We start from the raw sequence: 17,500 nt of genomic DNA, 5'->3' as shown, positions 1-17,500 counted from the left end.
AAAGGCGTATATCAACAACCTGCCTGAGGACAATGCAGTGGTAAAATTAGATTTCAAGAATGCATTTAATATCCTGAAAAGAGACGTGGCATTAGCAGCTGTACAAGAACATTTCCCTGGTCTCTTCCCTTTTGTTTCAGCTGGATATAGCAAGGAAACAATGCTCCAGTTTGGAGAACATGAAATCACTTCATCAGAGGGTGTCCAGCAAGGGGAGTCTCTCACACCATTTCTCTTCTCTATAGCGGTTAGGGAAATTACAATCAGACTGACCAGTGAGCTAAACATCTGGTTCCTGGATGATGGCACAATAGCAGGCACAAAGGAGTCCCTTCTTGATGATCTTACACAGATGATGACTCGGGGACAGGAAATGGGTCTCATCCTGAATCCATTCAAATGTGAAATCATCTCAGTCAGTCAACAAATAATGGATGCAGTGAGATCAAAACTTCCAGGAGGATCAATTATTGCTCCCACAAATAGCGTCTTGCTTGGAGCACCTCTGGGAAAAGATGCCATTGACACAATTCTCAGGAAGAAACTGGAAAAGTTGAGGAGAATGAAACAACGAATAGCCAATCTTCACACCCACGATGCATTGTACCTTCTCACAAAGTGCTTGAGTCTGCCCAGGTTGACATATTTCCTAAGATGTGCACCTTCATATGATAACCCTATACTGCACGAATATGACAGTATCCTGAGGCAGATTTTTACGAGATAACTTAACCTTACTCTAGAAGGCCAACAGTGGAACAAAGCTGCATTTCCAGTCAGACTAGGAGGCATTGGTGTCCGCAAGTCATCGCAGATTGCGCTACCTGCTTTCCTGTCCTCATGCGTTGCATCCAGAGGGCTTGTAGCAACGATTCTCCCTGAACATCTTAGGGACAAGATTGGAGTCCAGAACCAAACGTTCACTGACGGAACCATTATCTGGGATAATCTAACGGGCTCTGAAACTAGACCTGCTCCCCCCTCCCAACAACTACAAAGAGTCTCACTGGGATGGTCCAGTTACCTGGAGTTTACCTGGAGAGAGTTCCGGGGGTCAACGCCCCCGCGGCCCGGTCTGTGACCAGGCCTCCTTAGGTCAGTGTCCCAGGATGCGACCCACACCAGTCGACTAACACCCAGGTACCCATTTTACTGATGGGGAACATAGACAACAGGTTGAAAGAAACACGTCCAATGTTTCTACTCTGGCTGGGAATCGAACCCAGGCCCTCGCCGTGTGAAGCGAGAGCGTTAACCACCAGGCCACCAGAGCCTGGTGGCTGTTCCAAACTCCAGCCTTGGCACACGCCTCGACCCACAGACCATCCGCATTAGTGTTGCCCATCGACTTGCCTCCCCTATTCTCGCCGAACACTAGTGCATATGTGGAAGTGAAGCAGCAGACCGATTTGCGTACCATGGTCTTGTGTGCCATAAATTCGAGGGAAAGATTACAAGATATGAGGAGGTTAATAACATTATCAAGAGGAGCCTCACAACAGCCGGATGCCCAGCAGTAAGGGAGCCACCCCAACTATGCAGATATGATGGCAGCCAGAAGTATCCAGATGGTATCACCTTTCAAGGCTGGACAGACAGCAAGCAGGTAGTGTGGGACTACACGTGTGCGTCTACCTTGGCTGATACCTATCTCCACTAGGGAAGAAGGAAGGGCAGTCGCCAGTTTCAGGGAGTCCCAAAAGTCTAGAAAATATAGAGAATTTGCCCATCATTATACGTTTGTTCCCACAGGCTCAGAGACCCTTGGCTCATGGGGAAAGAGTGCATCTAAGTTCCTTAAGGAGCTAGGCAAAAGACTCATCAGGGTAACTAGGGATCCCCAGGCAGCTAGATTTCTGTTTCAGCAACTCAGCACTGCCATTCAGAGGGGTAATGCCTGCCATATTTTGGGCACGCACATATTTTGGGCTCTGAGGAGCTGGATGGGATTTCCGCAATAATATCAATGACAAACACGTAACAATATGTACTAGACATGTATCTCTCACACCTCATGTACTGTATATGCCATCTTTATATCAACAATGTGTCTCTTAAATATTTATAAATAGATACATAAATATATATATATATATATATATATATATATATATATATATATATATATATATATATATATATATATATATATATATATACATATATATACATATATATATACATATATATAGATAAGGCTAAAGAGGTCTTTGTGGCATTTATGGATTTGGAAAAGGCGTATGACAGGGTGGATAGGGGGCAATGTGGCAGATGTTGCAAGTGTATGGTGTAGGAGGTAGGTTACTGAAAGCAGTGAAGAGTTTTTACGAGAATAGTGAGGCTCAAGTTAGAGTATGTAGGAAAGAGGGAAATTTTTTCCCAGTAAAAGTAGGCCTTAGACAAGGATGTGTGATGTCACCGTGGTTGTTTAATATATTTATAGATGGGGTTGTAAGAGAAGTAAATGCGAGGGTCTTGGCAAGAGGCATGGAGTTAAAAGATAAAGAATCACACACAAAGTGGGAGTTGTCACAGCTGCTCTTTGCTGATGATACTGTGCTCTTGGGAGATTCTGAAGAGAAGTTGCAGAGATTGGTGGATGAATTTGGTAGGGTGTGCAAAAGAAGAAAATTAAAGGTGAACACAGGAAAGAGTAAGGTTATGAGGATAACAAAGAGATTAGGTGATGAAAGATTGGATATCAGATTGGAAGGAGAGAGTATGGAGGAGGTGAACGTATTCAGATATTTGGGAGTGGACGTGTCAGCGGATGGGTCTATGAAAGATGAGGTGAATCATAGAATTGATGAGGGAAAAAGATTGAGTGGTGCACTTAGGAGTCTGTGGAGACAAAGAACTTTGTCCTTGGAGGCAAAGAGGGGAATGTATGAGAATATAGTTTTACCAACGCTCTTATATGGGTGTGAAGCGTGGGTGATGAATGTTGCAGCGAGAAGGCTGGAGGCAGTGGAGATGTCATGTCTGAGGGCAATGTGTGGTGTGAATATAATGCAGAGAATTCGTAGTTTGGAAGTTAGGAGGAGGTGCGGGATTACCAAAACTGTTGTCCAGAGGGCTGAGGAAGGGTTGTTGAGGTGGTTCGGACATGTAGAGAGAATGGAGCGAAACAGAATGACTTCAAGAGTGTATCAGTCTGTAGTGGAAGGAAGGCGGGGTAGGGGTCGGCCTAGGAAAGGTTGGAGGGAGGGGGTAAAGGAGGTTTTGTGTGCGAGGGGCTTGGACTTCCAGCAGGCATGCATGAGCGTGTTTGATAGGAGTGAATGGAGACAAATGGTTTTTAATACTTGACGTGCTGTTGGAGTGTGAGCAAAGTAACATTTATGAAGGGATTCAGGGAAATCGGCAGGCCGGACTTGAGTCCTGGAGATGGGAAGTACAGTGCCTGCACTCTGAAGGATGGGTGTTAATGTTGCAGTTTAAAAACTGTAGTGTAAAGCACCCTTCTGGCAAGACAGTGATGGAGTGAATGATGGTGAAAGTTTTTCTTTTTCGGGCCACCCTGCCTTGGTGGGAATCGGCCAGTGTGATAATAAAAATAAAAAATATATACTGTATATATATATATATATATATATATATATATATATATATATATATATATATATATATATATATATATATATATATATATATATATATTTTTTTTTATTATCACACTGGCCGATTCCCACCAAGGCAGGGTGGCCCGAAAAAGAAAAACTTTCACCATCATTCACTCCATCACTGTCTTGCCAGAAGGGTGCTTTACACTACAGTTTTTAAACTGCAACATTAACACCCCTCCTTTAGAGTGCAGGCACTGTACTTCCCATCTCCAGGACTCAAGTCCGGCCTGCCGGTTTCCCTGAATCCCTTCATAAATGTTACTTTGCTCACACTCCAACAGCACGTCAAGTATTAAAAACCATTTGTCTCCATTCACTCCTATCAAACACGCTCACGCATGCCTGCTGGAAGTCCAAGCCCCTTGCACACAAAACCTCCTTTACCCCCTCCCTCCAACCTTTCCTAGGCCGACCCCTACCCCGCCTTCCTTCCACTACAGACTGATACACTCTTGAAGTCATTCTGTTTCGCTCCATTCTCTCTACATGTCCGAACCACCTCAACAACCCTTCCTCAGCCCTCTGGACAACAGTTTTGGTAATCCCGCACCTCCTCCTAACTTCCAAACTACGAATTCTCTGCATTGTATTCACACCACACATTGCCCTCAGACATGACATCTCCACTGCCCCCAGCCTTCTCCTCGCTGCAACATTCATCACCCATGCTTCACACCCATATAAGAGCGTTGGTAAAACTATACTCTCATACATTCCCCTCTTTGCCTCCAAGGACAAAGTTCTTTGTCTCCATATTGCAAACAATATCAGACAGGCAATCTTAACTATGAAAGACATGTCACGGGTGGGGGGGGGTGGAAATCTTTAGCTCAAGTTCTTTCACACTTCTCGGTGCATCATCAGGAGCTATGCAATGTTGCAAGAGAGGAACTAAAGCAGGGGGAGTATTCTTAGGATAGCGTAGTGTAGTGTGTCACTGGCCACAGCTTCTCTCAGAATGTGCTCAACCTTCTGTGCCACCCACGCACCACTACTGTCCCCCTACTCCCCATATAGGGTAGGAGGGTTTCTGAAATGTCAAGTATGAAATGAGAAGATATAATAGCCAGCCCCAAGCTTTTTTTGCCGCTTATAACAGGTCATGTGATTTGAGAAAATACTTTTCTCATTGGATACTATATACATGGACTCCTATTATTCTGTGTAACCATTTTAATTAATAAAAGAAAGGAATAGTATGTGCTCTTTGTCCGTTTAAATGTCCTCCTCCGGGGTACTCGACATGTTCTCAGAGGTACTCATAAGTATCTCTTCCTAAATATTGCCCACTACCCTTCTCAGGGTCGGTTAATATGCCTTACTTGGGAATCTGCTATACCTTTCCGATTATATTTCTATGATCCAATTTTTTTATTTTTACTAATACCCTTTGACCTTTACCTATGTTATCCCGCAATCTTGTGTGCCTGTCACTGTATGGTACAGTAACAGCTAAACGCGTTATATAACCATTCACAACTGACGTGGTATGAAGTTTTGGTGCGTAGACACTGGTCGGGCGTCACCAATCCATTATGAAACCAGCTGGCATAATGAGCAATCCTACATATATACCTGGTGTATACCTGAAGAGAGTTTCGGGGGTCAACGCCCCCTCGGCCCGGTCTGTGACCAGGTCTCATGGTGGATCAGGGCCTGATCAACCAGGCCATGTGTTTGCGTGTTTCTACTCAGTGAACTGTATTTCCTGGGGTCGGGACTAAGTGCCTCAACCTCAAAACTTTTCCGGCATTTACAGGTACCTGGCCTTTTGAGCTCTGTCTTTGCTACTCAACCATTTCAACATCTAGTTCATTCCACTTGTTTACCATCTTGATTCCGAAAAAAAATATTTTCTAACCTCTTGGTAGCTCATCTGTGGTCTCAGCTTTCATTTATGTCCTCTCCTCCCTGTGCCTCGCATTGGTAATAAATCGTCCCTCTCTGCTCTGTGGAAATCTGTGAATACCTTATACGTGGTTATCATGTCTACTCTGGTTCTGTCTTCCATGGTTGTCAAAATATATTATCCGATCCTCCCAATTTTTAAAATCAGTCTAGTTCTAAATCTACTTTCTCCAGTGTTTTTAATGTGCTTTTTCTAATATACTCTATAGGTCTCATATACGTTGAGTATACTGGTCTGAAGGATTCCTTAGGTTTTTGAAAAGAACTGAAAGATCTGCTAGCCTCGAATGAGCTGCTGGTGTTATGCAGTTTGTATGTGCCTCTTTCGGTACGTTCAGTGCAATAATTACTGACAGGTTCTACCCACCGACTGGACGTGAAATTTCCTAACCTCAGAGCAATCAGGGGTTTCTAGCTGCAGATGTTGACCTAATCATCGCAACCCCCGCAGTGAAGCTACTGAAGAACAAGAACTAAGAAGTCATATTACTATCAACCCTGAAGACCAAAGAGATAATTAAAAAAAATGGACAGAGGCTTAGGTAACCACACATCAAGACCTAAAATCAGACAATGAGGACTGCATTTCATGGACCTTAGTAAAGGAAATAGTATTAATACACAGAACACCTAATATAAAACATAAGAACATAAGAAAGGAGGAACACTGCAGGAGGCCTGCTGGCCCATACTAGGCAGGTCCTTTACAATTCATCCCACTAACAAAACATTTGCCCAATTTTCAATGCCACCCAAGAAATAAGCTCTGATGTGAAAGTCCCACTCAAATCCAACCCCTCCCACTCATGTACTTATCCAACCTAGATTTGAAACTACCCAAAGTCCCAGCCTCAATAACCCAACTAGGTAGACTGTTCCACTCATCAACTACCCTATTTCCAAACCAATACTTTCCTATGTCCTTTCTAAATCTAAACTTATCTAATTTAAATCCATTACTGCGGGTTCTCTCTTGGAGAGACATCCTCAAGACCTTATTAATATCCCCTTTATTAATACCTATCTTCCACTTATACACTTCGATCAGGTCTCCCCTCATTCTTCGTCTAACAAGTGAATGTAACTTAAGAGTCTTCAATCTTTCTTCATAAGGAAGATTTCTAATGCTATGTAATAATTTAGTCATCCTACGCTGAATATTTTCTAACGAATTTATGTCCATTTTGTAATACGGAGACCAGAACTGAGCTGCATAATCTAGGTGAGGCCTTACTAATGATGTATAAAGCTGCAGTATGACCTCTGGACTTCTGTTGCTTACACTTCTTGATATAAATCCCAGTAATCTATTTGCCTTATTACGTACGCTTAGGCATTGCTGTCTTGGTTTAAGGTTGCTGCTCACCATAACCCCCAAGTCCTTTTCGCAATCTGTATAGCTAAGTTCTACATCATTTAACTTATAAGTACTAGGATTATGGGCACTCCCAAGCTTCAGAACCTTGCATTTATCTACATTGAACTGCATCTGCCACTTTTCTGACCAAGAATGGAGTTTGTTTAAATCCTCCTGAAGTTCCATAACATCTACGTTTGAATCAATTATCCTACCTATCTTTGTGTCATCGGCGAATTTGCTCATATCACTAGTAATTCCCTCATCAAGATCATTGATATATATTATAAACAACAACGGGCCCAAGACTGATCCCTGTGGAACGCCACTTGTTACAGATCCCCACTCGGACTTAACCCCATTTATGGACACTCTCTGCTTCCTGTCAGTGAGCCATGACTCGATCCACGAGAGCACTTTTCCCCCAATGCCATGAGCTGCCACTTTCTTTAACAGTCTATGGTGCGGAACTCTATCAAAAGCCTTACTAAAATCTAAGTAAATAATATCAAATTCTTTATTGTGGTCAACAGCCTCAAAAGCTTTACTGAAGAAAGTTAATAAATTAGTTAGACAAGACCGGCCTCTTGTGAATCCATGCTGAGTATCATTAATAAAGCTATGCTTATCGAGATGGCTTCTTATAATCTCAGCTATAATTGACTCTAGTAATTTGCCTACAATTGAGGTCAGGCTTATTGGGCGATAATTTGACGGTAACGACTTGTCCCCTGTTTTAAAAATAGGAATTACATTAGCCATCTTCCACATATCAGACACTACACCTGTTTGAAGAGATAAATTAAAAATATTAGTTAATGGTTCACAGAGTTCCATTTTGCATTCCTTAAGAACCCTTGAAAAAACCTCATCAGGACCCGGCGACTTATTTTGCTTCAGTCTGTCTATCTGCTTCACAACCATCTCACTAGTGACTGTGATGTTACATAATTTATCTTCTTCTAGCCCACTGTAAAAATTAATTACTGGAATATTGTTAGTGTCTTCCTGTGTAAAAACTGAGAGAAAATAATTATTTAAAATCAAGCACATTTCATTCTCTTTGTCAGTAAGGTGCCCATAGTTATTTTTAAGGGGACCTATCTTATCTCTAACTTTTGTTCTATAGACCTGGAAAAAACTTTTTGGGTTAGTTTTAGAATCCCTAGCAACTTTAATTTCATAGTCCCTTTTAGCTTTTCTTATCCCCTTTTTAATGTCCCTCTTAATGTCAATATACTGATTCATAAGATGACCCTCACCTCTTTTGATACGCCTATAAATTCCTTTCTTATGCCCTAGTAGATATTTGAGCCTATTATTCATCCATTTTGGGTCATTTCTATTTGATCTAATTTCTTTATATGGGATAAACGCTCCTTGAGCAGCATGTATAGTGTTCAGAAAACTGTCATATTGATAGCTCTCTTCGTTACCCCAGTCAACAGATGATAAGTGTTCTCTAAGCCCATCGTAATCTGCTAAGCGAAAATCTGGGACTGTTACTGAATTATCGCTACTATCGTACTTCCATTCAATGCTAAATGTGATTGATTTGTGGTCGCTAGCACCCAGTTCCTCTGAAATTTCTAAATTATTAACAAGGGATTCATTGTTTGACATAACTAAGTCAAGCAGGCTATTTCCCCTTGTAGGTTCTGTCACAAACTGCTTCAAAAAACAATCCTGAAATACTTCTAAGAAGTCGTATGATTCTAAATTCCCAGTCAAGAAATTCCAATCAACATGACTAAAGTTAAAGTCTCCTAGAATTACTACATTATCGTGCCTTGTGGCCTTAACAATTTCCTCCCATAGTAGTTTCCCTTGGTCCCTATCTAAGTTTGGGGGACGGTATATCACTCCTAAAATCAGTTTTTCATGCCCCTCAGAAAATTCTATCCAAACAGACTCTGTATGTGTTACTTCAGACTTAATACCCGTTTTTATGCAACAGTTCAAGCGATCTCGGACATACAATGCCACCCCACCCCCCTTCCCAATACTTCTATCTTCTTGGAACAATTTAAAACCCTGAATATGACATTCCGCAGGCATGTCCCGACTTTTTGAATTAAACCACGTCTCAGTTAAGGCAAATACATCAATGTTACCTACACTAGCAACTAATCTCAACTCGTCCATCTTCTTCCTAGCACTACGGCAATTAGCATAATAAACATTGAAAGACTCTCATTTCTCTTTACCCTTCCTGCTCATTTCTATTTTTCTACTAAACCTATTACTGTCCTTATCACCCAAGGTCCCTGGCTTTTCAATATCTATCTCGTTCTTATTATTACTAGTTCCCCTAGAACTCGTAATATTACTACACTGGGACTTCACTGTTTTCCTGCCAAAACCCATACCACTAACTATTCCTAGTTTAAAGTCCTAACTGCTCCCTCCACTGCAGTTGCCAGTGCTCCCACCCCACACCTAGATAAGTGAATCCCGTCCCTAGCATACATGTCATTTCTGCCATAGAAGAGGTCCCAGTTGTCTATGAATGTTACCGCATTTTCCTTACAGTATTTGTCCAGCCAGCAATTGACACCAATTGCCCTGGACAACCATTCATTTCCAACTCCCCTCCTTGGCAAAATACCACATATGAGAGGGTTCCCACCCTTACTTCTAATTATTTCTATTGCTGACCTATACCTGCTAATCAGGTCCTCACTCCTACGTCTGCCAACATCGTTGCCTCCAGCACTGAGACAGATAATAGGATTGCTCCCATTACCTCTCATGATGTCATCCAGACGGCTAACAATATCCTCCATCCCAGCCCCAGGAAAGCAAACTCTCTGTCTCCTACTCCTGTCCTTCAAACAGAACGCCCTATCCATATACCTAACTTGGCTATCCCCAACAACAACAATATTCTTACCTTCCTTAATGTCTTTCGTCGTGTCGTTCCCAGTAGTCAACTCACATTCGTCGGGTAGCACTGAGAATGTATTGGATGTTTCCACAACAGTTTCCACGGCAGTCTCTTTCTTCTTCATCGTTTCTACCTTTCCATTCGTCTTCTTGATCGTCAACTTCTTTCCCTGCTGTCCAGCCACTGACCAGTTTCCCTTCTTGACCTGAGGACTCAAAACAGGAGGACTACTCCGAATCTTTTTGTTTTCCTCGGTCAGTCGCCGAATTTCCATATTCGCCAACCTCAGTTCTTCCTTAAGCTGTTGGTAAAGTTGCTCGATGGAGGGCATCTTGCTTCAATTCTAGAGAGCGCGCAAACAGGTCTTCACAGAGCCAAGTACACGTCAACACGTCAACAGGTTAGCACATCAAATTGTACATATGCAAAATTCAATTTTTGTTTCTTTATGCAGTACAAATAATGCAGTTTACATGTAATGAAGTACTGGTTGGCACAAAAGAAAGCCACTAATTAGGCACTGCATTTCCATCTAAGGAAGATCGAGGGACAACAATACCACCTCTGTAAGCCACGCTGGAACTACTAGAACCACAATCACATCGCTAGCAGCTACCCTCTGAAAGACCAGAAATTCTATTCTGAATATCGAAAGGAAAGACACTTTCAAGGACTACAAAAATGAAGCCTCACCAAATGCCTTTAACTATTACGGTGACCGTCGTACTTTACCAGCTAAGTTCCCTTCCAGTTTAAGGTAAGAAATTATAATAATAAAAAGAGAAAAATAAGAAAAAAATAATACAGTCAAACACACCATTTATGCTGCAATAACCAGACTTCAGGAAAACACTCAGAATATCCTTCAAGTCAAATCAACTCCTATCACAATTCCAATAGACCCAGCCACGACCCTCTGAGATCCCATACCAGTCACGATAGTAATAAGCATAATCTACGCACACCTCAAAAATACAGCTCGCCCAGGATCCTTCAACACACTAATCAATGAAATACAGAAATAACCCGCATATAGGGAAAGGAAACTTATGACGACGTTTCGATCCATCTTGGACCGAAAATACTCTGTTTAAATCAACCAGAGATGAAGCTCCCAGACTGTTACAGGATATGGGGCAGAGACCAAAACATATAATCTCGTCTCATTTATTTCGTATTGTAACAGTGTTTGACCGAGATGACCTCCATCTTCTACTCCTTATGAATGTGTTGGTCTACAGGTCCCCTGCCTCTCCAGCGTAATGATCTGGAACCTTCGAGGATGTTATGAGGTGCGTGAGTTTCTCTGTCTCCTATTATGCTTATTTTTTCCGTGTAATCTACCTTGTCCATAACTACTATCGCATTTGCTTTTTCTGCTTTCGTAAGACGAAATCTAGGATCTTCCCTTAATTAGGGAATGTCCTAGACTTCACATTATGAAAGTAGGCAAAGCAAATGCGATAGTAATTATGGACAAGGTATATAATTGGGGAAAATTACACATTATTAGAAGACAGGATATCTGAAGTGCCTCTTAAGCTACTGGTAGTAGGCTTCATCAATGTGGTGAGCAAAATGTAAATCTCATAAGCTTCTTAAAGGTGTTGATCTTTAGCTCTTGGGCCTGCTGGAAGGGTTGAATTATATCTAATCTGTGTCTTGAGCAAGCTTAGGTATGGCATATATGCATCTTGGGTACACTGATGGGTAGGATGCTGTATTATGAGAACGTTATATCTGATTATATGTTACTTGGATGTTCTTAGTAGTATTTATTGAAAGTTTTATTCTTCATCAGGTTCTGCTGGTGGGTGAGTCATCATCAGATGTGATGAGTGTGTGGCGAGTATTAAGATGGTTAATGGTGATGATAGTGATGAGTGATGCCATCATGTGCCTCCCAAACACAAGACACCAGGTATAATATACCTTTTACGTACCCGAAAAATGCATTAATTTCATCATTAAAACAGTATATGTGTGTATATATGCAATAATTTCGCATGACACATTGAACCTAAAGAATGAAATATATTTCATTGTGTTTGTTTATTATTAATTTATTGTAAACTTATCTATAATATATTTAGTTGGATTAGGCTAAATTAAATTGCGCTTGTTATAATAAGTTAAGGTACGTTTTCTAAGGTCCTTTTGGTACAAAATTGTTATGCTATACATTAACATAAATGAAAAAAATATATCTTTAAACGTATAAGAAAAATATTTAGAAAGGATTTAATTTTAGATAAGTTCTTCCTAACTGACCAAGTTTACCTATTCAGCACGACACACACACACACACACACACACACATATATATATATATATATATATATATATATATATATATATATATATATATATATATATATATATATATATATATATATATATATATATATATATATATATATATGTTATCCATGATGCCTTGTACCTTCTCACAAAGTGCTTGAGTCTGCCCAGGTTGATATATTTCCTACGATGTGCACCTTCATATGATAACCCCATATTGCACGACTATGACAGTATCCTGAGGCAGATTTTTACAAAAGTACTTAACCTTACTCTAGAAGACGGCCAGTGGGACAAAGCTACACTTCCAGTCAGACTAGGAGGCATTGGTGTCCGCAAGTCGTCACAGATTGCGCTACCTGCTTTTCTGTCCTCATGCGTTGTATCCAGAGGGTTTCTACCAGAGAATCTCCCTGAACATCTTAGAGACAAATTGGAGTCCAGGGCCAAAAGTTCGCTGACGGAGCCATGATCTGAGATAATCTAACGGGTTCTGAAACCAGACCTGCTCCCCCCAACAACTACAAACATTCGCACTGGGATGGCCCAGTAGTGGGGAATATAGCTTCAACAATGCTTCAGAGTGTGTCAGGGAAGGATACAGCCCGCCTCCTGGTAGTAAGAGCTCCTCATGCGGGGGACTTTCTGTTGGCTGTTTCAAACTCCAGCCCTGGCACACCCCTCGACCCACAGACCATCCGCGTTGGTGATGCCCTTCCTTCGACTTGTTGCCCCTATTCTTGCCGAACACAGGTGTATTTGTGACATTGAAGCAGAAGATCGATTCGGGTACCATGGTCTTGTGTGCTGTAAATTCGAGGGAAAGATTGCAAGACATGAGGAGGTTAATAACATTATCAAGAGGAGCCTCACAACAGCCAGATGCCCAGCAGTAAGGGAGCCACCTAACTATGCAGACCTGATGGCAGCAAAAAGCGTCCAGATGGTATCACCCTTCAAGCTTGGACATATGTCAAGCAGGTGGTGTGGGACTACACATGTGCATCTACCTTGGTTGATACCTATCTCCAATACACCAGCGAGGAAGGAGGAGCAGCTGCCAGCTTCAGGGAGTCCCAAAAGTCTAGAAAATACGGAAAACTTGCCCATCATTATATGCTTGTTCCCACAGGCTCAGAGACCCTTGGCTCATGTGGAAAGAATTCATCTAAATTCCTTAAGGAGCTGGGAAAAAGACTCATCAGGGTAACTAGGGATCCCAGGGCAGCTAGTTTCCTGTTCCAGCGGCTCAGCGCTGCTGTTTATACCTGGAGTATACCTGGAGAGAGTTCCGGGGGTCAACGCCCCCGCAGCCCGGTCTGTGACCAGGCCTCCTGGTGGATCAGAGCCTGATCAACCAGGCTGTTGCTGCTGGCTGCACGCAAACCAACGTACGAGCCACAGCCCGGCTGGTCAGAAACCGACTTTAGGTGCTTGTCCAATGCCAGCTTCAAGACTGCCAGGGGTCTGTTGGTAATCCCCCTTATGTATGCTGGGAGGCAGTTGAACAGTCTCGGACCCCTGACACTTATTGTATGGTCTCTTAACGTGCTAGTGACACCACCGCTTTTCATTGGGGGGATGTTGCATCGTCTGCCAAGTCTTTTGCTTTCGTAGTGAGTGATTTTCGTGAGCAAGTTCGGTACTAGTCCCTCTAGGATTTTCCAGGTGTATATAATCATGTATCTCTCCCGCCTGCGTTCCAGGGAATACAGTATTAGGAACCTCAAGCGCTCCCAATAATTGAGGTGTTTTATCTCCGTTATGCGCGCCGTGTAGGTTCTCTGTACATTTTCTAGGTCAGCAATTTCACCTGCCTTGAAAGGTGCTGTTAGTGTGCAGCAATATTCCAGCCTAGATAGAACAAGTGACCTGAAGAGTGTCATCATGGGCTTGGCATCCCTAGTTTTGAAGGTTCTCATTATCCATCCTGTCATTTTTCTAGCAGATGCGATTGATACAATGTTATGGTCCTTGAAGGTGAGATCCTCCGACATGATCACTCCCAGGTCTTTGACGTTGGTGTTTCGCTCTATTTTGTGGCCAGAATTTGTTTTGTACTCTGATGAAGATTTAATTTCCTCGTGTTTACCATATCTGAGTAATTGAAATTTCTCATCGTTGAACTTCATATTGTTTTCTGCAGCCCACTGAAAGATTTGGTTGATGTCCGCCTGGAGCCTTGCAGTGTCTGCAATGGAAGACACCGTCATGCAGATTCGGGTGTCATCTGCAAAGGAAGACACGATGCTGTGGCTGACATCCTTGTCTATGTCGGATATGAGGATGAGGAACAAGATGGGAGCGAGTACTGTGCCTTGTGGAACAGAGCTTTTCACCGTAGCTGCCTCGGACTTTACTCTGTTGACGACTACTCTCTGTATTCTGTTAGTGAAAAAATTATAGATCCATCGACCGACTTTTCCTGTTATTCCTTTAGCACGCATTTTGTGCGCTATTACGCCATGGTCACACTTGTCGAAGGCTTTTGCAAAGTCTGTATATATTACATCTGCATTCTTTTTGTCTTCTAGTGCATTTAGGACCTTGTCGTAGTGATCCAATAGTTGAGACAGACAGGAGCGACCTGTTCTAAACCCATGTTGCCCTGGGTTGTGTAACTGATGGGTTTCTAGATGGGTGGTGATCTTGCTTCTTAGGGCCCTTTCAAAGATTTTTATGATATGGGATGTTAGTGCTATCGGTCTGTAGTTCTTTGCTGTTGCTTTACTGCCCCCTTTGTGGAGTGGGGCTATGTCTGTTGTTTTTAGTAACTGTGGGACGACCCCCGTGTCCATGCTCCCTCTCCATAGGATGGAAAAGGCTCGTGATAGGGGCTTCTTGCAGTTCTTGATGAACACGGAGTTTCATGAGTCTGGCCCTGGGGCAGAGTGCATGGGCATGTCATTTATCGCCTGTTCGAAGTCATTTGGCGTCAGGATAACATCGGATAGGCTTGTGTTAACCAAATTTTGTGGCTCTCATAAAAAATTCGTTTTGATCTTCGACTCTCAGTCTGGTTAGCGGCTTGCTAAAAACTGAGTCATATTGGGACTTGAGTAGCTCACTCATTTCCTTGCTGTCATCTGTGTAGGACCCATCTTGTTTAAGTAGGGGCCCAATACTGGACGTTGTTCTCGACTTTGATTTGGCATAGGAGAAGAAATACTTTGGGTTTCTTTCGATTTCATTTATGGCTTTTAGTTCTTCCCGCGATTCCTGACTCCTATAAGATTCCTTTAGCTTAAGTTCGATGCTTGCTATTTCTCTGACCAGTGTCTCCCTACGCATTTCAGATATATTGACCTCTTTTAGCCGCTCTGTTATTCTTTTCCGTCGCCTGTAAAGGGAGCGCCTGTCTCTTTCTATTTTACATCTACTCCTCCTTTTTCTTAGAGGAATAAGCCTTGTGCATACATCGAGTGCCACCAAGTTAATCTGTTCTTGGCATAAGTTGGGGTCTGTGTTGCTTAGTATATCTTCCCAGCTTATATCGGTTAGGACTTGGTTTACTTGGTCCCACTTTATGTTTTTGTTATTGAAGTTGAATTTGGTGAATGCTCCCTCGTGACTAGTCTCATTATGTCGGTCTGGGGCTCCACGCATACATGTCTGAACCTCAATTATGTTGTGATCTGAGTATATTGTTTTTGATATGGTGACATTTCTTATCAGATCATCATTGTTAGTGAAGATGAGGTCTAGTGTATTCTCCAGTCTAGTAGGCTCTATTATTTGCTGGTTTAAATTGAATTTTGTGCAGAGATTTAAAAGCTCGTGTGAGTGTGAGTTTTCATCAGAGCTGCCTCCTGGTGTTATTACTGCAACAATATTATTTGCTATATTCCTCCATTTTAGGTGCCTTAAGTTGAAATCCCCCAGGAGCAAGATGTTGGGTGCAGGAGCTGGAAGATTTTCCAGACAGTGGTCATTTTTTAACAGCTGTTCCTGGAATTGCTGGGATGTTGCATCCGGAGGCTTGTAGACTACCACAATGACTAGGTTTTGGTTCTCGACCTTTACTGATAAAACTTCCACTACATCATTTGAGGCATTAAGCAGTTCTGTGCAAACAAGTGACTCTGCAATGTACAGGCCAACCCCCCCCCCCCTTTTGCCTGTTCACTCTGTCACATCTGTATAGGTTGTAACCTGGGATCCATATTTCGTTGTCCAAGTGATCCTTTATGTGGGTCTCAGTGAAAGCCGCGAACATTGCCTTTGCCTCTGCAAGCAGTCCACGGATGAAAGGTATTTTGTTGTTTGTTGCTGGCTTTAGACCCTGTATATTTGCAAAGAAGAATGTCATCGGACTGGTGGTATTGTTGGTACTGGGGGGGGGGGATTTTTTTTCCGGCATTAGTATCTGTATCTGTTGGTTTGGAGTGGAGGCCATCGACTGTGGTTCCACTCCAGGAATGACTGGATTTGGTGTACGATTTCTGCCATTTCCTGCCAGTTTTTTTTCCTTCCTGGCACTAAAAACCTCTCCCTCTTGAGTGGCTGTGGCTACCCAGGTTTTCCCATGGCCTGGATGTTTTGTATCTTTTTGTCCCCTTTAGATGGTGTGCCTGGCAATTTAAGTTATAGCACAGTCTTTCCTGTACTGAAGAGGTACACATTTCAGGGTGAAAAAGCTTACAGGAAGGGAGTTTGCATTTTCCTGTTGTCATATGGGCATGGCATTTTCTAGGGTGGTCATAGTTGCACGTCCCGTCTGTTTTTCCAGATTTCCCATGTCTGCAGATACCAAGTGCATAGTATGTGCACAGGCTTGGTTTCCGTTTGCCTTGCGTTTCTGTGACTGCATTCCCTGTTGGTGCATGTTTCCCTGTCTTATTCCTATCCTCCCTAGCACCAACAATGGAGCTCCCACCAGTTGTTTTTTGTAATATATCCTCACTATTGCTAGTGGAGTCCTCTTGTTTGCTATTTCCTGTGGTATTTCTAGTTTGCAATATTGGTTTTATCTTATCTTTGACTACACTTGTTTCCTCACTACGGCTCCTGTCCCCTATGAGGTCATTTATATGTATTCCTTCCTGCGTATAATTCCCGACTACCTGGACAAAATCTTCAGCTTCACCATTTCTGTCTCCCAGGACAGCACCTCCCGCTTCACCATTACTGTCTCCCAGGACAGCACCTCCAGCTTCACCATTACTGTCTCCCAGGACAGCACCTCCCGCTTCACCATTACTGTCTCCCAGGACAGCACCTGCAGCTTCACTATTACTGTCTCCCAGGACAGCACCTCCAGTTTCACCATTACTGTCTCCCAGGACAGCACCTCCAGCTTCACCATTACTGTCTACCAGGATAGCACTATCAGCCCCACATTTACTGACTACCAGGACATCACCTCCAGCCTTACAGTTTCTGACTACATGGCCAGTATCAAGGGCAGTACCATTCAGCCCA

At 42.6% G+C, this 17,500-nt stretch overlaps 1 protein-coding gene across 1 annotated transcript in view; it reads left to right on the top strand.

The window, feature by feature from the left end:
• The window catches only part of LOC128689180 (carboxypeptidase B), a 92,021-nt gene that overhangs the window by 11,582 nt on the left and 62,939 nt on the right, over positions 1-17,500 (top strand). Inside the window, exons 2-3 of the mRNA XM_053777327.2 lie at positions 11,020-11,070; positions 11,580-11,699. Coding sequence (XP_053633302.2) covers positions 11,041-11,070; positions 11,580-11,699 — 150 coding nt within the window. The 5' untranslated portion in view covers positions 11,020-11,040. The remainder of the gene's footprint in view (positions 1-11,019; positions 11,071-11,579; positions 11,700-17,500) is intronic.

The sequence above is a fragment of the Cherax quadricarinatus genome, chromosome 21, assembly GCF_038502225.1.
Source record: "Cherax quadricarinatus isolate ZL_2023a chromosome 21, ASM3850222v1, whole genome shotgun sequence".
Classification (NCBI taxonomy): Eukaryota; Metazoa; Arthropoda; class Malacostraca; order Decapoda; family Parastacidae; genus Cherax; species Cherax quadricarinatus.
The sequence above is the reverse complement of the archived record's forward strand: the minus strand, read 5'-3'. Positions and strand labels throughout refer to the sequence as shown.